Source organism: Procambarus clarkii, chromosome 48, assembly GCF_040958095.1.
Source record: "Procambarus clarkii isolate CNS0578487 chromosome 48, FALCON_Pclarkii_2.0, whole genome shotgun sequence".
Classification (NCBI taxonomy): Eukaryota; Metazoa; Arthropoda; class Malacostraca; order Decapoda; family Cambaridae; genus Procambarus; species Procambarus clarkii.
Window position 1 is genome coordinate 20,840,553 of NC_091197.1, and position 24,749 is coordinate 20,865,301.

Sequence of the window (24,749 nt, forward strand, 5' to 3'; positions counted from 1 at the left end):
TAACAGAGAACAAAAGTACAAAGCACACATATGTACAAGGACAAAGGAACAAATCAAGAGAAGACCAGCCAGAAAGGCTGACCACAAAACAAAAATGCATATACAAACATAACACAAATATAAACACAGCGTAAGACAAACATAAGGGAAAACCCCAGGACAAAATGCACACAAAACAAGCCTGCTAACACCTCAAACACATACAGAGAGGCGAGAAACATACAAGAATAAGGACAATAACAATAAAGAAAACAGATCCGCCATAACAAACGGAAGGCAAAACAACAAAGAGCACACGCCAACAGCCTGAAGGGCACACAATATGACAAACAAGCGCACACGACATCCATAACCGAACACACAAACGCATAGGAACCGCACACCCCCCACGAGCCATACAAGAAAACCCACAATACAAACCGGAGCACGCAGGAACCGGGAACAACACCCACCCCACCCACTCACAGACACACCCCACAACCAGGCAACACAAAATACATAGAAATCACTTGCGAGGAACAACGTGAGAAATGTACTTCTCCGGGAAAAGATCATGAGGATATTTCGCCTTGTAAGCTTCCCAGATTAGATCTTCAAGGTCGGTAGGGTTTTCGACCCCCCGCTCTCGAGCGGGTATCATAAACTCGGGAACATCTATATCTGGCGGCATCGGCCAACGCCCAAGGTCACTGACGCAAGTCGCATAACGAGGCTGGGGAGCGCCAACCACGCCCTTCGAGGAAGCAGATGACACTGAAGAAGCAGACGAGGGTCGCCGAGCCTGCCACGCCTTCGCCATCGGAGCAGGTGCCGGATGCTGAGACGATAGCACTTCCACGGATACCGCAGGAGACACGGAAGGGACTACAGGAAACTGAAGAGGCGGCAAGACCGCTGCCGAGGAAACGGGTAACGAGGAAGGGGCCACAGAACATCCAGAGCGAGCATCCTTTCTCAACATCACCACCAGGCCACCCCGCTCACCACCAACTACAGCAGGGGAAACCACCGCCCATGAAGAACCGGAGCCATCCGACGCATGCAACGCACCTGAAGCAGGACCCTCGGACACCGGACCAGAGGTTGAGACCGAAACGCCGGCACCGGCATCCTCAGGCAAGTGTACCTCCGCCACCACCGTAGTGTGCACCACATCCGGAGCCACTCCACCGTCAACGGAAGGACGACACTCGTCGAATTCGCCAACTTCAGCCCACGCAGAAGAACGCCAGGAACGCTTAGGCTCGGGCCGCACATCATCAGACCCGGAGGCAGACTCAGCGACCCGCGCAGCACCAACCGAGCGAACCGACGCACGCCGCAGTACGGCAGCCTCCTCAACCACACGGGGCACCAGGCCAGGCACAGGAGGGAATGCCGGATCCACCCCAGCTCCCAGCACAGCCGGAACAGACGGCGAGGGTGCAGGGACCGGGACAGACACAGCAGAGGAAGAACTGGAAGACGAGGGGTCCGAGCAAACGGCAGTCGGAAGAGGCTCAGGGACACCAGCCGGAGCAGGCGGAGCACTAGGCGAGGACCCAACCTCCGGAGGAGACGCGGCAACAGGGGGCGCAACAGGCGGAGCAACAGCTGCTACAGAGGGCACCTCCTCAGCCGAAGAGACGTCCACACCCACCGAATCATCCCCCACAGGAAGGGGCGGAAAATCCTCCTCACTGAAGACATTCACTGGTGCAACAGCAGGCGCAGAACAGTCAGCAGCCTGATGGCCCAAAAGACCACAACGATAACACGTCCGCGGCTGACGGGCGTAAAACACCCGAACGTTGTACCCCATAAGGCGCACAGAGGACGGAATATCCGCCCGGAGTCTCATGCCCAGGGTGCGAATGTTAGACCTCACACCCTTAAGAGGATTAAAAGACACCACGTTCACTCTCACACTAACAACTGCGCCAAACCGGCCGAAATACCGTCGTAGCAGAGCCTCTGGAAACTCCAAGGGAGCCCCATGCACACTGATGTAAGTAAGTGCACCACTTCTATCCGAGAGGGTGACAGTGCCCGCACCATCCGGCAGGGGTAGTGTCCGCCCCTCGTATCGCCGGAGAAAATCGCGATACGCCACCTCCTCTGCGAACTTCACAATTGCCCTACGGGCTGTTACCAACTCGACCCCATAAATCGCAAACACAGGGACAGAGAGCATTTCACAAGCCAGGGTAATCTCCGGGTAACCAGCCCGCACAGAGAACTCTAGTCCCACAGACTAAGCCCGGACGACAGGGGGTAGAGGGACCCCCATCGTAACGCCACGTCAGCACAGGCGAGCAGAGACACACCCGCCCCCAACCAGCCGAAACGGGCAAACAACACCAACTGCTGGAGCGCCGATTCAACACGTCTGCCCCGTACCGAAGCTAGGGCCAGACTCCATCTTGATGAACTTGAAGTAGAGGGGGAGGGAGGATAGAAATAGCCTAAGCTACTCTATCCCTTTGAGATATATTTTTTCTTGTCTCAATAAACATACATGAACCGGGGGAGTCGCGAGAAGATATAACGGCCCTATTCACGTACGAAAGAGGCGTCCGTTCAATTTCAGCGTAGGGGTACGCTCGCCAGAGTGATGAAGCGAGTCCATAGGGACGAACTATAGTGGCCGGGAGTTTGTATGCGAGTACGTCATTACGGCGCAGGAATTCGACGTCCATGATGTCCCCATCTATCAACCTGCAGTTCTGAAGAGACTGAATTGATGGATGGGGGTGGAGAACTGTCTCGCTGGATTGAGTGTTATCACCACAGTTGTTATAGATTCAGCTACTCGGAACAAGTTCCAAGTAGCACGGGCTATGGTGAGCCCGTAACTTACCTGGCACAGGAGCGGGGCAAGTAGCACGGGCTATGGTGAACCCGTAGTGGACTTACCTGGCACAGGAGCGGGGCAGTAACTTCAACACCACGGTGTGAGCCTGGGCTTAAGTATACAGCGGTGGCAGTAGGGAATATGAGGGGGATGGTGTGAGGGGGGGAAAAGGGGGAAAAGTTGAAGGCCCCTCCTCCTCCTCCACAGGTGTAGAGAAACTTTCATATAAGCCTCGGGACACTTCAAACGATGTGATCAAATCACAATACCTGAAGTTTAATTGTTCCACTCTTCGTATTTCAGCCAAAATTTCTTCTTGAGAATAAGAGGCATATTTTTGACTGCCCTCGTTCAAACGAACAAAATCGTTCTGTTGGAGAGCTCATCATAAATTGGTCATATAGGCTTTCCACAGAGCTGAAATTACACTACAATTATGACTCGCATAAGAGTCATAACTTTCTGGGTTACGAGTCTCTTCAATAATAATTATCTGGTCTTTCCTTCCACAGCGGCCAAATGCGATGTTTCCTCCATGATAATTCTTCAGTAGCTAATATGATATAACTTTTATAGGCGTTTAATAGGCGTCCCAGATTGGTCTACTTCTGTAAACAACAGCTAATGCCTCGCTCGATAATTTCGTACGAAAGTCGGCTACATTCGGACGAATGGCGCTGGCAATACTTTCTAGCTCTTGTCGTTTCAAGGTCTTAATAGGTTTATTGCGTTTTTGACGTGATAAATTATTGAGAAGGAACAATAACTCGTGGTGTTTTTCAACGAGGGACTGTTCCCATGATAGCATTATTTACATTAATGATATTGTGAGATTTGACGCACGGATTAGAAGTGGCTGGATATCCTCGCCAGTTCACATAATATTCACGCTGCCCACTGGCAGTTTTCCTGGACATGCCCCTACATCCAGGGGCAGGCTGCTTATACTGGCAGTGTGTCTCGCCTTGTCAAATGGGGAACTACTCAGACAGTCTGATCCCGTTTATTCCCATTTCCATTGAGTGGACCATCAGTGCCGCCTCCTTTACTGTGGCTTTACGAGACATTCGGGCACGTGTACCTCTGTGTCAACATGGACTCCGTATCTTCTCTTGAGTGCGGCCTTGTTCCTTGTCTGTAAAGCCCTCACGGTGGATGTCTTTCAGCTGGACTGATTGAGGTGGGGGTTCCTGTATTTCCTTCCTTGGTTCAGCTGTTGCTCTGAGTCCTGGCCAGGTTGAAATCCTACCAGGAAAAGGCGAGATGATCCTTCTGGTTCCTTGGTGGATGGCTCAGCCTTGGTTCCAAATTCTGCTTTCTTGGTGTTCAAACCCGGGTGTTTTTCTGTGGCTCCGCCTCTTATCAGAAGGTTGACTCAGTAACGTCGTTTGCTGATTCGACTTTCTCCACTGTTCATGTCTATTACTTTTTATGCGTATTTATTGCCATCCTCTGTGTACTTTACCTGAATAAACATTTGAATTTTGAATTCGAATTTGAATCCTTACAGCAAGTAGGTGCCTTCTTTGATGATGTCCCATCTGGATTCTTCTTATCTGTGGCAGTATGAGGTTTCGTGTTGCTTCTTTTAGCATTGTGCTTTCGTTTCTGAGCGTGTTCTGCTCTCCTTTCTTTCTCTGCTTTTTCTTGATCAGTATCTCACACCAAATACTGTCGCCTTGTATCATGTAGTGCTGGCAGAAACACTGCAGCTTGTAATGGAGGTCGAGGCTACCTCTGCTCCATTTTACAAGCTGTCTTACTCATTGTTTCACCTCCGGCCTGCTCATGTGCCACTGGAGCCTGCTTCATTTCTCTTCCTCTTGGTTTACAGTGTCCCCTTCTGTCTGTGATTGTTCCTTTAAGTCTTTATTTTGGGTTTCTTTTGCTTCCATCTGTTGAACTGGGGAGCTTCGTGCTCTCCTTCACAAAAGGTGATTTTGTTCTTTTAGCCCTGGTGAGTATTTTATTTTGCAGCCAACTCTTCCTTTTCTGGAGAAGAGCAAGGCGGTTGGCTTCCTGAAGGATCCTTTAGTCATTGATGCTTGGTTGGTTTAGTTGGGGATGCATCAGATGTTGTCTGGTGGTGGCTGTGCTACCTTCGTGCCAGCAATTCTGCTGGTGTGGATACCTTGTAGGGTCCTCTTACCTTGGCCACCTATTCCAAGGATTGCATTTTTCAGGTCATCTGCAGTCTAACCAGCCTGTGGCCTACCCTCAAGCCCATGATATTAGGAAGTACAGTATTCTACTGTGTTGGTGGCATTCACAAACATGTCGTGGCCTGATATTCGGGAATGGGGATTTTGGAGTTCGAACAGGGTTCTGGCAGCCCAGTATTTGGTGAATGTTCCTGCCTCAGCGCCCATGTTTGACTTCGGGTCGTCTGTCTCAGCCTGGTGTCTCCTCTTCGTCTTGAATCCTGCATTGCTTTTTCCTCCCAGGTGAGTTTGCATGTCTCTTCCTTCTCTGTAGATAGTTTCAGGGAGTCACAATGAGTTTATCTCTGAAAACCAGCATTGAATGTAATGAAATGCCAAAATCTGGGTAAACCTCAGTGGCTCCCTGATCCTCTCCCTCCCTCCCAGGTTGTTTTTAGTTCTGAGTTTATTTACATAGTTGGGGGGAGTTCTTTAGGTGGGTTTCAAGGCTTTGCTCCCTATTGAGGCCAGCAGTGGTTTGTGTTGACTTGCTGACTTTCTGGTTGCCTTCCCTGATGAGGTTGAAAAAATAAATGTGCCTGCGCCTCTGATGGAGGCCAGGTTCTGGTACTGGTCCCTGGTAGGCCTCGAAAACTCCATGGCTGGTACAACCTTGTAGATGGTACCATATCAGTATATATAACTTAAGGGAGCCACCGGGGCTTGCCCAGCAATTGGCATTTTATTACATTAAACACTGTTTTTTTAACCTTTAGTAAGAAGAAATTTAGGGAAGATGAGTTCCCAGCCCAGCCCCAACCCAGATGACGAAAGTTACATGCACCACATTGTGATGGGTAGGTTACCACAACTCTATATCGCATCTTTGCTTGTGTGAAGTTACTGGTAAAATATTTGTATAATAAGGTTATACTACACTTTGTCATATATAATTTTATTTTCATATTAATATACAGTAGCAGGATGGCATCTTATTAAATTAAAAATACAAAGTTATAATGCAAAACTGGCAGTCATAAGATATATTTATAATGTTCAGTTTATCTCTTGAGAGAAAAAATCCTGACTCAAAACTATGATATGTGTCATATCCTTGGTACAGTATATTAATCCTGGTAATTGTACTGACAAAAACTGCTAAGCATCCCAAAGATATTACTGTATTAGATATAGTTTATTTTACAGGTCCAATTGAAGAATTGGAATTTCACAATTCACTTTATTTTGCCAATTCTTTCCAGGAAAGAGTGCCACAAACTAGAGCAGGTTATTAGACTTGGTTTGACAATTCAAACATTGCATACAGAATATAGAAAAAAATGTAACGTATTTGCTGGTGTATAGGATACATATTTTTGGCCCACCACCAGCTGCATATTCAATATATTGTATTTACATGCAGAAAAACATCAGTTTTCCCCTACAAAGCCACCTGAAAAATATATTTCAATAAATATATGATAAAACATACTAAAATGCTTTTTTTCACTAAATATCCTTGAAAATTTGGTGCATCTATGCCAGCAAATTCAGTAAATATTCCATCTTATAAAATTCTCTACTTAGAGGTTTCACTCATATGATATATTGTCAGCTTTAACTCATTTTTTCGTGCTAAAAAATAGAATAATATTTGTATAATAATCACGACAAAGCATTGGCAGTAACCCTCTGACACTTGCCATTTATCTTCCTTCACTGTGTGTGCTACATAGTCTTCCTGCTTAGTGCCTTTTGATAATTACTTGCTTTCATTTATTGAAATTATTATCTGAACATCTACTGTTGGCCAGTTAAGAAAAACATATTCTTGCACGGTAATATTTGACACGTTCGTAATATATAACCCTTCAACTGCGCAACACAACTGGGGATGTTCTCATCAATTGTCCATAAACTGTGCAACACAGTTGGATATTTTAAAAGTACTGTGCCATGTAAGATTTAAAACTCTGGCAGGTACACAGGGCTCACATTTGTTTCCTTAGGCCTCCAGTAAACAGATGCCATCTTGGAAAAATATCATGACCCATGATCAAAAATATCCTGGGAGTACTGTACTGAGAGTGTGACCATGAGTAGTGCACGCAGCAGCAGCTCACAGTACTGGCATGCAGCACGTTCTCGCAGCACTGTCATGAGGTTTGTGCCCACAGTATGACTTATGTTGCATTATGCAAGTAAATGTTATTTAATGATAGTGTCATAGGAGATCCTAACAGTGATAAAGACTATTTATGAGGTTCAGATATAAGTGAATCCAATACTTATGATGTTCAAAGCATGAAGATATTCACAGCTGCAGTTTGATGCATCTATGGATCGTGAAAGGGAACCTCGTGTTCCTTTAAAAAATGAATTTGTGTAAAATTATTTATGTTCAGGAGTTAGTGACCAGGATTCTGACAAAAGCAGTGTTTTGGCTAGAGTTAGTAACGTGTATAATATATTGGGAGGCACTTTGCTTTGACAGGTGTCTTCGGCAACTGACTAGTGTGTTGCACTATGCTGTACTTGGATTATGAGATTACCACACCCACCAGAACTGCATAATTATTCAAAATGGTGCATAAAAATGTAGACTGTTATATACTGTATACTTTGCATATATAGTGTAATAACAGCAAAATCAGAATAGTTTATTGTTCAAAGAATATAATACATGTATTGTGCTCATATTAGTGACATGAATATCTGCACCTACCCATGTTCTACATGATTTGTAATATAAACAACATTATTTACAGCCCAGTGCATTAATGCATTTCAAAAACCATAGTAAAAGCATTAAAAGTACTAAGAAAACATAATGATTTCAATGCATGCAGTTACATCTTCATGCAAAATTTGCAGGGAAGGCTGAACTCTGATCATTGGTTAAAAGATTATTGCACCAACTAAAATTGTTTAGTGTTTGTAATGGTGCATAAAAAGTAAGTACTGTAGTTATATACAACATATATGCAGTTAAATAACAGAATGTGCAACTGAGCTGATCATTCCACTCCAATTAATATTCCAGACAACCTTGTGCACAGGAATCCTAGCAGATACTGGAAAATATGGAAAATACTGGAGGGCCAGGTCCCAAATCTACAGAGTAAAATAACAACATACTGGTGTGAACGATATAAAAGGAAATGCAAAGTAGAACCATTGAGGAGCAGAGGTTCCTTAGGCATAATCAGAGAACACTGTATAAACATCAGAAGTTCACGGTTGATAAACATACTGCCAGCGAATCTTAGAAATATTGCCGGAACAAACGTGGACATCTTCAAGAGAAAACTGGATAGTTTTGTTCAAGAAGTGCCAAACCAAATGGGCTGTGGTGGATATGTGGGCCTGCAGGCCACTCCAAGAAACAGCCTGTTGGACCAAGCACTCTCAAGTCAAGCCAGATCCCAGGCCAGGCTTAAGGAGTAGCAGAACCCTATCCAGATACAAATACAGTTTATTAGTTTTTGTTGCATGGTTGACTTGCATCACTGTCTACCATCTCACAAGTCTGAAGAGTAAACACATTTACTTTATTCCTGTCTTTCCAATGCACCTCCAATATTGTCACTTTTTCTTGTCTGACATTCACCTACTGAAATACTTTGATCAAACGCTGACATTTTTTTCGTTTGTAACTTTTCTATACCCCATGCTCCAGTATTGTTAAACCAGGAACCTAGTTAGCAAGGGACTGATATAATAATTATCTATAAACTGTGGCCCTTGTTTAGCAATGGAGCTCTTAGGATCTACCCCACTGCCTGAAAAACCAAGAGAATCATTACTGTAATGTCTACTTCGATGCCAGAATAAATTATCATGTCACCATTCATGTTTCACATTCACACATAATAAAGTATTTGGCCAAATCTGTGGTATTTTAAGGGGGTACAGTGCTTGAAAGTAAGAGGTTCTTTGAAAAGCACAATTGACTCGTCAATCGCTAGCTTCTGACCTGGTACATAGAAATCTTTGTACTTTCCATTCACATCACTGAAATGCCTCAATTTCCACAATCTATCATTTGCAATCTGGTTGTCACTACAGTATTCTCAAAATGAAAGACACCTGAAAATTAGAAGGTACATATCTCGAGACGTGCATCTCCCAAAAAAATGGGGTCGGAAAGAGGATGTCTTTGTCCAATAATCCTGGATGACATGTAACACCATCTTGAGGTTATCTTGAGATGATTTCGGGGCTTTTTAGTGTCCCCGCGGCCCGGCCCTCGACCAGGCCTCCACCCCCAGGAAGCAGCCCGTGACAGCTGACTAACACCCAGGTACCTATTTTACTGCTAGGTAACAGGGGCATAGGGTGAAAGAAACTCTGCCCATTGTTTCTCGCCAGCGCCTGGGATCGAGCCCAGGACCACAGGATCACAAGTCCAGCGTGCTGTCCGCTCGGCCGACCGGCTCCCTTAGTGACATGTATTCGACCTCGAACAAAACTATGTTGGCTGGGAGATGAGGCTCTTATAATATGTGCAGGTTTACGAACATACGGCACGAACATATGAACTTGAGAGGTCAATCTTCCCTCAGTTTTCCCATGTAACATCACAGTGTCATTTTGCAGGGTGAGGTGCTGACACAGCAGACCTCCACCTAGTAACATCGTGCAGTGCTAACAATAGAAATAAATTCTTAGGGTGTCTTACCTTACAGAAACACGAAATATTCTAGATTTTTTCTTTGTTGTGAAAACTACGATTGTCTTTTCAAATAAGCTTTCACAAATAGATCCAGATGTTCAGGTTATAAATCAATGAATTTGTTTTTACCCCCTGTTATTTTTTTTATTTGAATGGGTCATTGCAAAGGCAACAGTGCTCACTCAACAGTGCCTAACCTTTAGAAGGAAAAAAATTCATGTGAGCTCCAAATAAAGTTCTATAGATGGTTTATAAATAATTGAAAATCAAAGGTGTCTCCACAAATTGGCTGTGGGATGGAAAAAAAACAGCCTAATAGTCAGTTTTTGAATAATAACACAAAACAGATGTTATGTTCATAATAATTCTAACAGGCGAGAGTTACAAATCCAACTGACAGCTGTAACAAATCCAATTCATAACTGTAATCAACAAATCCAACCAACAGCTGTAACAGATCCAACACACTGGCATAAGTAACAAATCTGACTAACAGAGCCCCACTACTGCTAAACCAAGCAACTGAAGGGTAATGCTTCACAGTGCACACCAAATATCTGATATCAGTGAATATGGTGATTGCTTACAATAATCATTTACTTTGGAGTATACATTTATGTATAAATAAATGCATCTTTGAGGAACACTAAAACAAAAATACTGAAATTTGAGAATACAAAATTTGTATACAAGTTTTATTTTAGCTCAAAACATGTATATTGTATGTTATATTGCATCTTTTGCATATGAACAAAAATTTATTTGTTTAAAATGAACCTACATTAATATAACATATATCATTTTGAGTGTTGTTCTTAGAAGGAACATAGACATTTATGTCTTATCATAAGCTTATGATGTGTCATTTGTCAGTGAGAGTGTGTGCAACAGTGATACACAACCAGCTGCATGTTGGTGGCACCCTCTAGTATGTCTGACTGCCTTCCACCTTTCATAGGCTTAAGAATCATTGGTGCACACAAACAAAAAAAAGTTTTCATAGGCTCGGGCTGATAATTAGTGCTGTATTACGAGAGTGTGATTAGGTAGTAAACAGTTATTGATTGATTTTGCTTATTCTGGAACTGAACACAGTATACAGTAGAAATGTATAACAGAATATTATATTTTGGATTAGGCTGAAATACGTTGGGGGGGGGGGGGATAGAAATAGCCTAAGCTACTCAATCCCTTTGGGATGTATTTTTTCTTGTCTCAGTAAACATACTTGAACTTGAACTCTATATTATTACTTTAAAAAAAGTTGGTACTTGTTTATAATCTGTAGTCGGTATACGATAAGATATGGATCATTTAAGGGTCTTGGTAGTACAGTCTGGATCATTCTCAACCCTCAATCTGGAATCCATGGTTCGAATCCTGGGCGGGATAAATGGGTGGACACATTTCCATCACCTAATGCCGCTGTTCACCTAGTAGTAAATAGGCAACCCAGGAGTGAGTGAGCTTGTGGGGGTTGCATCTTGAAGAGGGTCAGTAGTGTGACCTTTAGGAGACGTCAATAAACACCTTATGTATATATACACAGGCTACTTGTTCCTGGCAAAATGAATTACTGTATTACAGTAATATATTTATGTGGTTAATCAGTAGCTGCAAATTAATACAAACATCAATACAGTAACTTGACTATTATAGTAATAAAAAAAATTTAAGAGATATTTTTGCTATTGAAGCTTGAAAGTAAGCATTCCAGCACTATTGTGCTTCCCATTCTAATGTTTATATATAATTATTATTATACAATACAGTATTTTTAAAAATAAGAGGCAACGTAATTCAAAAATGAATATCTAAAATATAAAATGTTATGATAAAAAAATACATTCCAGAGTTATTACAACAGCGTTTATCTGTAATCAACACGACTGCTGCCATGATACACAAGGGTGCTGATCTGAGGCCCAGTACAGGAAACGTAAGTAGTAATACAGGTACTAGTAAATATACACCACATATGAATACACAATTCAGAAAAAGTACAAAGGGTGTAATTACAGAAACCCTGAAAATCAAAGAAAATACACTGCAAAATTAAAGCTACAGTACTAAACTAAGTGTAAGCACACTTAATTGAAGTCATATTTACAAATTATATACTGTTCATTCCCACCCATTACAAGCGTTGAACTATTAGCTATATTTATAAATTTTGTGCGCGTGTATGTGTGTGTGTATAATATATTTATAATATAAAACCAGCGTCGAATGTAATGAAACGACATTTTCTGGGTGAGACCCCGGAGGCTCCCCGGAGCTATCCGGCTGATACGGATGTATAAGTTTTGGGCATCAGTCAATGTACATGGAGTTATAGGTCTACCGGGAGGCCATGTGCCAGAACCTGGCCCCCTCACAGAGGCGTGAGGAGCAATGGCCTATAGAGACACCTTATATATGGTTTAGAAGTACTGTACTCTATGTCTGCAATCGACCGGGTCGGGCGCCCCCCACCTCCCCCCCTCCCCCATTATTCTGGTGAAGAAATTCTACCAAATGCTGAACGAGAGGATAGAACTCTACATGAAGAAAAACGATCAAACGAACATGGCGTCATCTCGTTATCAACGCGCCGCGGCCTGCGCAACCCCCTCACCCTCCCCGGGAAGGGGGAGGGGGAGTCCCAGATTCCCCCCGCCGGCTACCCGAGCCTGTCAGTTCTTAGGCTGGATGTCAAAAACACATGAAAAGAACCGCCGACCGGAGGGAGAAAGGGATGCCGGGGAGCCTCCGGATCTCACCCAGAAAATGGATTTTCATTACATTCAATGCTGGTTTTCCGGGGGGGGGGGGGAGTCCCTTCGGCTCCCCAGAGCTAACTACCCAGAGACAGGGATGAAAGAGGTACAAATCTGGGAGGCGGAAACCACATGCCCGAAACCCGAAAGCAAGACAACTGGCAACACTAAACGACCCAGAGGACGACCCAGGAGCCCCGAGCCCCGGAACAGGAACGAAGGGAACCCAGGCAGCGCAAAGCATATCCAGGGGCCACAGAGGCCATGACACGCAAGCAATGCAGGCAGCCACAACTGGACCCAGGAAGATGCACTCCGGTCAAATCCAACAAGCATCAACAACCCCAGGGACCCCTCCGGAAAACAATCCAGAATCGAAGGAGCCCCAAGAAACTGAGGGAAAAGAAGAGAGCCCCAAGGCCAAGACCAGTACGGCCAGGCAGCGCATAAGCCGGCCAGAGGTGAAACAACGCCTGAGACAGCATGCGAAATGGTGCAGAAGAAACATCAAAAACCGAAAGCAAGCCATAACGGCTCCGCCAGTGCCACACGAGGTACAGCGAAGCATGCAGATGGGACCCCCCTCAATAAAGCCACCTGATCAAACAGATGGTGACAGACTGAAGTCAAAAAGCACCAAATGCAAAGACTCGAGGAGAAGACCGAACCAGCCACGTAACGGACCGAATCGAGCATCTGAAAACGGCGGAGCCGTGGGAAAAACCCTGGTTGCTGACACCAAGCAAGCAGCGCCCGATCCAAGGCAGGCAGGGAACCAGATGGAACCTCCGCTAAGACACCAAGGAATCTGAACCAGGCGAGCTGGGAAAGGACCTAATCCCTGGTGAGCAGAACCGCCCCATCTGAGAGGCATTTCCTCCCCCTGGACCGCCGACGAACCGACAAGGACCAGAAAGCACCACAGCAGGGAAAGAACAAGGGGAAAGCGGACCAAACTCTGGCCAAAATGACCCACACTCCAAAGTCTGGGACTATAAGCAAAATGGGGCAGCCACAGGGCTTCCGGGGTAGCAAAGAACCTAGCACGTTGCAGCAAAATACCAAGCTTGCAACGCCAGAGCTGCCAGCACCAGGAGAGTGTCATCAGTGGACTGGGTGAACAGAGTCACAAACAAGCAACAACTCGCAGGGCTCTGGGTCGAAGGTGTAACCGACTCAACAGGCAGCTGGACGGAGGCAAAACCGTGAGTGCCACCCTGAGAGAAGGGGACAGAGCAACCCTCAATCAAACTCGCAAAATGCAAGTGGGGACTCAGGGGTCACATCCAACGGACCCACACGCCCCCATGGGGTTTCCCAGGGCCCTTAGCTTTTCAATCTCCACTGAGTGAAGCCCAGGCAGGGTACTACTAACCGGCTCCCAATATTACCAAGCAAACTTCTAAGACTGCACCTCTGGGATGTGTCTGCACACGGGGACCTAGATGGGGTACCACCAATATATGTACAGAGGATGTGACCCAACTCAAGGGCAGACACTCCCGCTAAGGCAACGAACAAAAAGAAACAAAATATCCCGCAAGAGGGCAGCGTACCCAAAGGATGCAGAGCCAGCCGCTATGTGAGTTGAAAATTAGCTGTGTCAGTACCCTGTGCCCCTACCAGTGACGAATACTACCCCTATCCAGAGACAAAAAGAAGAGCAGGAAAACCCCCCAGCTGACTCCAAGAGCGGCCAAGTACAAAGCAGTAATTGACACAATGGAGGTAGTTCCCAAGGCGACTTGTGGAAGGAGGGTCCCAAGCCCCAAGGGCAGTACTTACAGGGCGCTTAGGGAAGGGGACCCTAAGCGCATGCAGCCCAAGATCTTGTGAATATACTCCCAGCTCACACACCACCGAAGCAAGTACAAAGAAGAAAAACCATAGCTGGAGGTACACAACCGAAGCCCACCGACATCAGCCAAGAACTGACAGGCTCGGGTAGCCGGCGGAGGGTCTGGGGCTCCTCCTTTCCCCTCCCTGGGGAGGGGGGTTGCGCAGATGGTGGCACGTTGGTAACGAGATGACGTCATGCTCGTTTGATCGTTTTTCTTCATGGAGAGTTCTATCCTCTCGTTCGGCGTTTGGTAGCATTTCTTCACCAGAATGGGTGTGTGTTTTGGCCCACCTATCTTTCTGGGTGCCCGACCCACTCGATGGCCGACATAGAGTACGTCTAAACCATATATAAGGTGTCTCTATAGGCCATTGCTCCTCGTGCCTCTCTGAGGGGGCTGGGTTCTGGCTCGTGTTCCCTGGTAGGCCTAGAACTCCATGTATATTGACTGACACCCAAAGCTTATACATTCGTATCAGCCTGATAGTTCCGGGGAGCCGAAGGGGATCCATCCAGAAATACCTGTATAATATACGTTTAATATATATACAGCATAATATAATATACATATAATATATTTATAATATACATATAATATATTTATAATATACGTATAATATATTTATAATATAATACACATAAAGGTATAGAGTATTTATAATATATAACACACAATATAATATAATATAATATACTATAATATAAGAACACTACTCGGAGCACCTCTGGGCCACAATGCCATTGCTGCAGTCCATGACGAAAAGTTTAGAGACCTAAAGAGGATGGAAGAGAGAATTGGGGACTTGGACTCCCACGATGCCCTCTACCTTCTCACAAAGTGCCTTACCTTGCCCAGGCTAACATACTTCTTAAGGTGTGCACCAACTTTTGGCAACCCACTTCTACATCAATATGATGAGCTCCTCAGGTCAATATTCAGGAAGGCGCTCAACCTAGATTTAGATGACAGTCAGTGGGACCAAGCAACACTACCAGTGAGATTTGGAGGGATAGGCATACGAAAGGCAACTGAGGTAGCACTTCCAGCATTCTTATCCTCATGTACAGCAGCCAACGAATTGGTAGGGCAGATCCTACCAGAGCGTATGAGAGAGACAGCGGGAACTCATGATCAAACGTTCATCGAAGCAGCTAGACAATGGGACACCATGGCACACCCTCAACCCCGACCACAAGTCCCAAAAGACCACAAGCAGGCCCACTGGGATAGCCCCATAATGGAAAAGACTGTCACAGCAATGATTGACAACGCTGATGCTGAAAAAAAAGCCCGCCTCCTAGCGGTAACAGCACCCCACGCCGAGGATTTTTTATTTGCTGTGCCCAATGCAGCCCTGGGAACTCGCTTCAGTCTTGACGCTCTCCGCATTGGAGTTGCCCTTCGCCTTGCCGCCCCCATCCTCACCGAACATAGGTGCATCTGCGGAACTGCGATGGCAGACCAATATGGTCGTCATGGTCTGGTATGTCGTAAATCACAGGGTAAAATTGCAAGACATGAAGAAGTCAACGACATCATCAAGAGGAGCCTCGCCACAGCCCGCTGCCCGGCACAAAGAGAACCACACTTATCCAGACCTAACGACCCTCAGAAGCGCCCTGATGGGGTCACCTTGCTACCTTGGAAGGGTGGTAAGCAAGTGGTATGGGACTACACGTGCGCTGCCACACTGACCAGTACCTACCTCCACTACAGCACACGTGAAAGCGGTGGTGCTGCTTCTTTCAGGGAATCGCAGAAAATTATTAAATACAGAAGTCTAGCACACTGCTACAGCTTTGTTCCGATCGGCTCGGAGACCCTCGGTTCGTAGGGAAAATGTGCATTGAAGTTTCTGAAGGAATTGGGGGACAAATTGATCAGCGCTACAAAAGACCAGAGAGCAAAAAGTTTCTTGTTCCAGCGCCTCAGTGTTGCGATTCAGAGGGGAAATGCCTGTTGCGTCTTGGGCACTAGTCCAACTTCAGAGGAATTCGAAGAAGTGTTTGACTTGCAACAATGATCGAACCCGTCTGTGACATTCATCAATGTTTCCCATTGTTGTGTTTATCAAGAGATATATAATATAATATAATATATAATATAATATACACACACGAGTGTGTGCATGTGCACAAAGATCTCAGGAGACACTAAAGGTGCCAGGCAGGTGTACAACATTGGTGGTCTCACTGTTCTCTTCACTGGCAGGAGGGGAAAGCAGCAAGGTGTTGTTTGGGATGGTTTTGAGTTTGTTTTGGATTCATTCTTGGCAAATGTTTCTCTACAAGCATTGTGAATTTGTTTGTGACATCCCCCCCCTTTTCTCATCCCTGACCTTTTCAGCAATTTTGGCAGGGTTTTTCTCAGTACAGTATATAGGATGTATGAGTAATGATTTCCTTGGGTTCACCCTCTTCTTTGAGGAGACAGAATTTTGGTACCTGCTCCCAGTAGGTTGTGAGATGGTCACAGATGCCTGATATATTGTATCTGGCCCTAGGGTATCAGTGCTTACCCCAGCATTAACTATGGGGGAAATGAGATCTTGCTCTATATGCCCTGTCTCCTAGCCATTTATACCTGGCTTGCTAATTCTCTATCAGCATTAAATTTTCAATTTTTTTTCTTAAAGTTGTGCATGGAATTTGCTTCAACAACCTTCTCCTCCAATGCATTCCACTTGCCGACCATTAGTACAGGAAACAATAACTTCTTTACATCTCGCAATGACTTGACTGTGTGTCCAGCTTCCACCAATGTCCATCTTGTCGACCTCATAATTTAAATTTCCTTCATTTGTCCACTTTGGACCAATTTCCCACAGGGTGTTTAAATGTATTGATCAATATCCCCCTATTTCTTCTCCCCTAAGGTTGTGAGAGTGAGTTCCCTCAACCTGTTCTCATAGCTCAGCTCTCAATTCTGGTAATAATCAAGTAGCAAACCTCTGAACTTCCACAAGCTTCTTTTTTTGTGCTTCACAACATATGGGTTCCACGCTAATGCTGCATATTCAACTAATAGTCTCACATAGCCAGTGTGTATGGATGTGAAAGCCTCTAGTTTAGTTTCTTAAATTATGTTCTAATGTTTGCCAACTTCCCATATGCTGCTGATGTTACTTATTCATATGAAATATTAGTGTTAGTGTTATGATTATGTATACTTTTAGGTCTTTATCTTTTATTGGTTCTTGCAATTGCCTTCCCCCTTATAGTGTTGTTAAATGGAGGTTTCCTATTCCCCTTAACCATTTTGATTACAATCATTTCGATTTAATTCCAGCAGCCATTTATCTGCCCGGTCCTCAAGTTTGTCAAGGACATCTAGCAGTTAGTTCTTAATCTCCTCGTTAGGTTTGCATCACCTATAAACACTGACATGTTTACAGATGCATTCTCATAGATAATTGAATTCCCTCTAGGTCATTTACATTAATTAGGGAAAAAAAGAGCAATGGTCCTAGGACAGAGTCCTGTCAAACACCACTTTCCGCTTCTCTCTATCCCCTCTGATTATGGAGTCCGTTCTCTTGATTTGCCACAATGTACAAAATACAACGTGTTAATCTAGCCAGATGTACACAAACGTAACCACCCACATCCTAACCTATGGTTCCATAGAAAACAAATTTTTGTGAGCCACTATTTTTCATTGTACAGGTACTTTGTCGGGAACTATAACATGCAAAATGAGATACATTAGTTAAGAGAACGGGTTGTGCTATGACCCTTTGTATCCTGTCCATCACTCCAATGCCTTTCCTATTATTCCTGCTTGTCTCTCCATCTTGTGTAATATTCTTTTGTGGAGAACTGTATCAAAAACTTTCTGGCAGTCTAAGAAGATGCAGTTTTCTCAACTTTCCTTCTCTTGTCTTAGTTTGGTGACCGTCATAAAATTCAATCAAGTTAAGCATGATTTTCACTCTGAAGCAGTGTTGTGTTATAAAATTTACTTTCCCAATATGTCTTACAATTCTTTTACTATTGACTTTTTCCAGCATTCTACATGGAATACATGTTAAAATTGCTATATTAATATGTCTATACTATTTCAAGTCCCGATTTCTGGTAGCTCTCCTGTCTCATATAATGTTGAACAATATATTGAGCAGTTAATTAGTAACTGTATGTCCCTACAGCTTCGGTACCCCATGGTGATATACGGTCTGGTGGTACCACTTTTGTTACATCCAATTCCTCTGGGTGATTTTTACCTCTTCTGCATTAACTTCAGTTTAATCTAGTGTTGTTTCCGGTCATTAGTTGTCACTTGGACACTAGTCTAGTTCTGGAATGTAGCCCTCCTGGAACCTTTTCTAGAGTTCAATACACACTTTTTGTATTCTTCAAGAATGTTTCTTCCTGTCGGCACAGTCTGATCACATAGCTTCATACTATTGTCTTTTCTCTATATTTGACTATGCAGGTTTAGGTGAGCTCTTTTCTTTTGCTGCAATGTCAATTTCAACCTGCTGCTCTCCTGATTCTAGTGTACTATCTGGCCCTTTTTAAGTGCATTAATTTTGGGGAGCCACTAAGGCAGGGGGGGGGGGGGCATGACAAATAACCTCAACAATATTATTTCTACTGATATAATTAACTCCTTGAGGTTATCTTGAGATGATTTCGGGGCTTAGCGTCCCCATGGTCCGGTCCTTGACTATGCCTCCTTTTTGTTACTCACTCCCAGGAAGCAGCCCATAGCAGCTGTCTAACTCCCAGGTACTTATTTACTGCTATGTATCAGGGACATCTAGGAGACAGAAATTCTGCCCATTTTTGTTTCCGACTCAACCAGGGATCGAACCCAGAACCTCAGGACTACGAAACTGAAGCACAGTCCACTCAGCCGGCAGGCCCCTCACCTTTGTATCTACTTTACTTAGTATCTACTTTACAGTTATATGAGAATATAAATTTACATGGAAAAGAATACTGCTTAGTATTTCCAATATTTTGAACATTGTTGTCAGTCAGAAACAAAATTTGACTTCAGTACATATTGGAAGAATATCTTCCAATTCTGAAATTGGAAGATGTCTGTCCAATAAAGCTTAAAATGTTGCCTAAAAGCTGAGTTTTCTTGTGTTAAAAAAAGCAAAATGTATAAATTTTAATGGGAACGGCTCTTATATCTAATACAAATTGTTTTGAAGATGCAGAAGCCAGAGCATTATAGGCTAGTACTGGTTACACAGGAAGATTCAGGCTGGTGCTCCTGGGTGCACAAGCTTATTTACTTGGGTAAGGATGGCAGATGGCCTAGATGGACCTTGATGAGACTAAAAGTGTCCTAGTACAGTTCACACACTACTATGTAGTCACATATTCTCAACGAAGACAGTTATATTCATGTAGCATATAAGAATGTGAAAAAATATAAACATTCCTGTACAATTTATAATAATCACAGATACAGCTTTTAACACAGAATTAGCTGGTTTCTTGTTTTAAGGCAATAAATGAACATATGGAATATTCTGCTGTTACACCTTCCCCCCCCCCCCAACTCCTCAGAACACCTCTTAAAGAACAGGTACAGGAGGCAAATTAACTGTCTTAGGACCTTTATCTTGGATCTCCATATGGGGTGTCATATCAAAAGTGATGGCCTTGAGTCCTAAGAAGCCTCCAGAGCCAGGCTGACCTTTGTGAAAGAGCTCCACACCAGACCACCAAGAGCCCGGAGAAGGAGCCACTGGCTGTGCATCAAAGAAAGGTACAGTTAGTTGAGCAACATCCTTTGCTCTGTCAGTGGGGCCAAAACGTATGAATGAGTCTGGATTGGAATACACACGGGAGAGGTCTGAGAACTTTGCTGGGTCATCAGGTGAGTAAATCATGACTTCAGTCCTTGGGTTTTGGGCCATAGCAGGTGTGTTGTCATTGCTGATCCAGTAGCTCTTGAAGGGATCGAGCTTTCCTGTTGTGTAGTTTACAGGTGTAATTTGTGCCTGGGGAAAATATGGAAGAAAGTTTCTCAGATTACATATAGATTATACAAAATTTTGTTCAGCAATGTTTGTAACCCTTATAATTTGTTTTGAAAGCTCGAAAGTATATTCTACAATTATGTGTGTATACGGTACTGAATATTATGCGTGTATATGGTACTGAATATGGACCACTACTATATGAAAGATACAGGATTACACATCAGAATCACAGATATTAACACCAAGTAAAATATGATAACACCCAGCACTTCCACAAATACGATAACATCTTTTCTGTGGGGAACCCCGTCGAGTCCTTGAAGCTATCCGAACTGATATAGTGCTATATTAGTTTGGGGTCATCAGTCACAAGAGTCCTTTTGCCTACCGGGAACCATGAGCCAAAACCTGGTCCCCTCAGAGAGGTGCAGGGAGCAATGGCCAATGAGAACTTTACATTTAAAGTATATCATAATTGCCATCGACCGAGAAAGCACCCAGAAAGATAACCGAAACTAAACAGACCACAATCTGGTGAAAATTGCGACCAATGTCTGAAAAGAGCAGAGTCTGTCTGAGAAAAGAGAAAAATATGAAAACAAACAAGCAAAACTTCACCCAACTAGCACTCCTGCTCGTTGGATGCTAAGCCCACTCCCACTCGTTGATGCCTAGTACCTGGTTGATACCTGGATGATGGGGTTCTGGGAGTTCTTCTACTCCCCAAGTCCAGCCCGATGCCAGGCTTGACTTGTGAGAGTTTGGTCCACTAGGCTGTTGCTTGCAGCAGCCCGCAGGCCCACATATCCACCACAGCCCTGGAACCAACTGGAGTGCCGGTTGGTCGGGCACTCCTTGGAGAAACTGATCAAGTTTTCTCTTGAAGATGTCCATGGTTGTTCTGGCAATATTTCTTATGCTCGCTGGGAGGATGTTGAACAACCGCGGACCTCTGATGTTTATACAGTGTTCTCTGATTGTGCCTATGGCACCCCTGCTCTACAGTGCTTCTATTCTGCATTTTCTTCCATATCGTTCACTCCAGTATATCGTTATTTTACTGTATAGATTTGGTACCTGGCCTTCCAGTATCTTCCACGTGTATATTATTTGATATCTCTCTCGTCTTCTTTCTAGTGAGTACATTTGGAGAGCTTTGAGACAATCCCAATAATTTAGGTGCTTTGTTGCATCTATATATGCCTAATATGTTCTCTGTATTCCCTCTATTTCAGCAATCTCTCCTGCTCTGAAAGGGGAAGCGAGTACTGAGCAGTACTCAAGACGGGACAGTACCAGTGATATGTTTAGTACAACCATTGTGATGGGATCCCTGGATTTGAAAGTTCTCATAAACCATCTGATAATTTTTCATGCAATATTTGCTTGGTTATGCTCCCTAAACGTTAGGCTGTCAGACATCATTATTCCCAAATCCTTTACATGCTGCTTTCCTATTATGGGCACATATGATTGAGTTTTGTACCCTGTATTATGTTTAAGGTCCTCATTTTTATCATACCTGAGTACCTGGAATTTATCACTGTTACACATCTTGTTATTTTCTGTTGCCCAGTCAAAACTTCATCAATACGGGGTACCTCGGTTTAAGAATTTAATCCGTTCCTGGAGATGGTTCGTAACCCAAAAATTCGTATACCGAAGCGAATTTCCCCATAAGAAATAATGGGAAATAAATTATTCCGTTCCTGACTCCCCAAAAACTTCACTTCAAAGTAAATTTTATACCTAATTCATCCAAACCCTCACTACAAAAGTACATTCAAGTTATTACTTACTCTTACTTGACTCCTGTTGGCGTATGGAAGATGGTGAGGAGGGGGGTGGAGGAGAGGTGTTACTGTTTGGAAGGGAGTCCCCTTCCATTATAACATCAGGCAATGAAGTAAGTAATTATCAGAAGAAGGCACCAAACCGAGAAGGCTATGTAGCACCATCAAATGTGCGGAATAATCAGAGGGCACTAAATATCACCAAGGATGCCAATGCGAGACCAAAAACGCATAAGGCGTACGATATCATAAGTATCCGAGTCACCAAGAATTCTATTGAGGGACTGGCGACTGCGAGGGGCGGTCGGAAAGCAAGACACACGCTCGTCCTGGAAGTCAGGACATTCAAGAAGGACATGCACGACCGTAAGAGGGACAATGCAATTAGGACAATAAGGAGCAGGGCGACGCTCCATCAAGTGACCATGGGTTAAGCGAGTATGGCCAATACGCAACCTCGCCAAAGCTGTTTCCCATCGCCGGTTACGGTGGTAGGAGGACGACCACGAGGACACACAACATTTAAGAGTACGCAGTTTGTTAACAGTAACAGACGACCAAGAAGCCTGCCAATGGGTAAGGATAGAAGAATGGATAACCGGGTAAAAGTTGGAATATGGAATACCTTTACGAGAGATGGGACAAGAGCGGACAGCTTCCATGGCGGCAGCATCCGCACGCTCGTTTAAAGACACACCAATATGGCTGGGAACCCAACAAAACTCAACCGACTTAAATTTACTGTGAACAAGAAACAGCCAATGCTGGGTCTCGACAACTACTGGATGAACCGGATTAAAGGACCCGAGAGCCATGAGGGCACTACGAGAGTCAACAAGAACTACAAAGGAAGACTGACAACGAGAAACCAGGAGACGAAGAGCATAGAGAATAGCATAAAGCTCCGCTGTAAAGATGCTAGTCTCCGGAGGTAAGCGACACATATAAGTGCGATCAGGAAAAACAACAGAGGAGCCAACATCGTCCACAGACTTAGACCCATCGGTGAAGACAGAAACGGAGCGGGAGTGAAAAGAAAAGTGCTCAAGGAAAAGGCGTTTTAGAACCGTAGGAGGGGTAAAAGCTTTAGTGATGCGGGTCAAGGATGCACAAAACTGCGGAAGGGGGACTCTCCACGGGGGCAAAGAAAGAACAACACGAGGAAAAACATTAGAAACATGAATGGAAAGAGAATCCTGTAAGCGAGATAACCGGACAGAAAGAGGGAGGTGGTGAAGAGGAACAGGAACCGCAGGAGTGGTAAAAGTTAAAGCACGACAGAGGCAAGAGGAAGGAAGTTGTAAGGACCGTGCAAGATAGCGAAGACAGTAGCGATCACGGCGGTCCTGGAGAGACAGGAAGCCAGTGTCAACATACAAGCTAAGGACGGGAGTCAAACGAAAGGCACCAGAACTGAGGCGCAACCCAGTATGGTGCAAAGCATCAAGACAGCGAAGAGTAGAAGGAGAAGCAGACGAGTAAGCAGGGTAACCATAATCGAGCTTAGACAGGACGAGAGAGGAATGTAAAGCAAGGCAATGAAGATTTCCCTGGAGTGCACTCTCTGGCACGTTTTGCCTGCATACCACTAGGTCCTGGTTGTGGCTCACTGCTTGATTTTCTCACTTTTCTCACAAGGAAACGTTCCATTGAAGATTGTTTTTCCATTCTTTGCAACACTTGTCTGTAGTGAGGCATCATATTTTCATTGAAAAGATTAATTCAATGGCCTACTACAGCTTTCTCTGGGTGATTCTTGTCAGCAAAATTTTGCAGTCCTTCCCATACTGCACACATTTTCTTAATTAATGAGGAAGGGACATCCTCTACTGACTTCTCTTCCTCTCCTGAAGATTTGTTGTGCTGCCTAGCTAGTTCAACAACACGAGTACCATTTTCATGTTTACGAATGATCTCTAGTTTTTTCCTCTATGGTCATTCTCACATGTGATTTCTTGCCTTGAATCTTACCACTGGCTTTCTTGGGACCCATAGCGAGATATATAGATACAACTTTTATGCTCAAATGGCCAAAAAACCGACAAAAAACTGTAAATCCTTGTGAAGAATTCAGGCGGGATAGTCACTGGGCGCGAGGCACTGGTAAACTGAGGTGCGATCGCCGTGCCACCACGCGCTAGGTTGGCCGTACGCGTATCAACAAACTCGTATCCCAATTCAAATTATCTGAACAAATCAGACTTATAATCCGAAAAGTTCGTAAACAGGGACGTTCGTAAGTCCGTAAGTCCGAGGTACCACTCTATCTGCTTGTAGTTTTTCAATGTCTTTAGCCGAATAAATGTTCATGCTGATTTTTATGTCATCTGCAAATGATGATACGAAGCTGTGACTTGTATTTTTGTCTATATCTGATATGAGAATAAGGAAATGTAGTGGTGCAAGGATTGTACCCTGAGGTACAGAGCTTTTAACTGTGCTTGGACTCGATTTTATATGATTGACTGTTACTCGGTGTGTTCTATTCGACAGAAAACTGAGTATCCAACGTCCTACTTTACCAGTTATTCCCATTGACCTCATTTTGCATGCTATCACTCCATGGTCACATTTATCGAATGCCTTTGCAAAGTCCATGTATACTACATCAGCATTCTGTTTTTCTTCTAATGACTCAGTGACTTTGTCGTAGTGGTCAAGTAGCTGTGAGAGGCACGATCTTCCCGCTCGTAACCCATGTTGCCCTGGGCTATGAAGGTCATTAGTCGCCATGAAACTGGTAACCTGACTCCTAATCACTAT

General features: G+C 44.2%; 1 protein-coding gene across 3 annotated transcripts in view; it reads right to left on the minus strand.

The window, feature by feature from the left end:
* Positions 1 to 5,913: 5,913 nt before the first annotated feature.
* LOC123764809 (uncharacterized) overlaps positions 5,914 to 24,749 on the minus strand; it is a 430,287-nt gene continuing 411,451 nt past the window's right edge. For all 3 annotated transcript variants that reach the window (XM_069302648.1, XM_045752985.2, XM_045752984.2), the window contains one exon: positions 5,914 to 20,211. In XM_069302648.1, the coding sequence (XP_069158749.1) occupies positions 19,783 to 20,211 (429 nt within the window). In that variant the 3' untranslated portion in view covers positions 5,914 to 19,782. The remainder of the gene's footprint in view (positions 20,212 to 24,749) is intronic.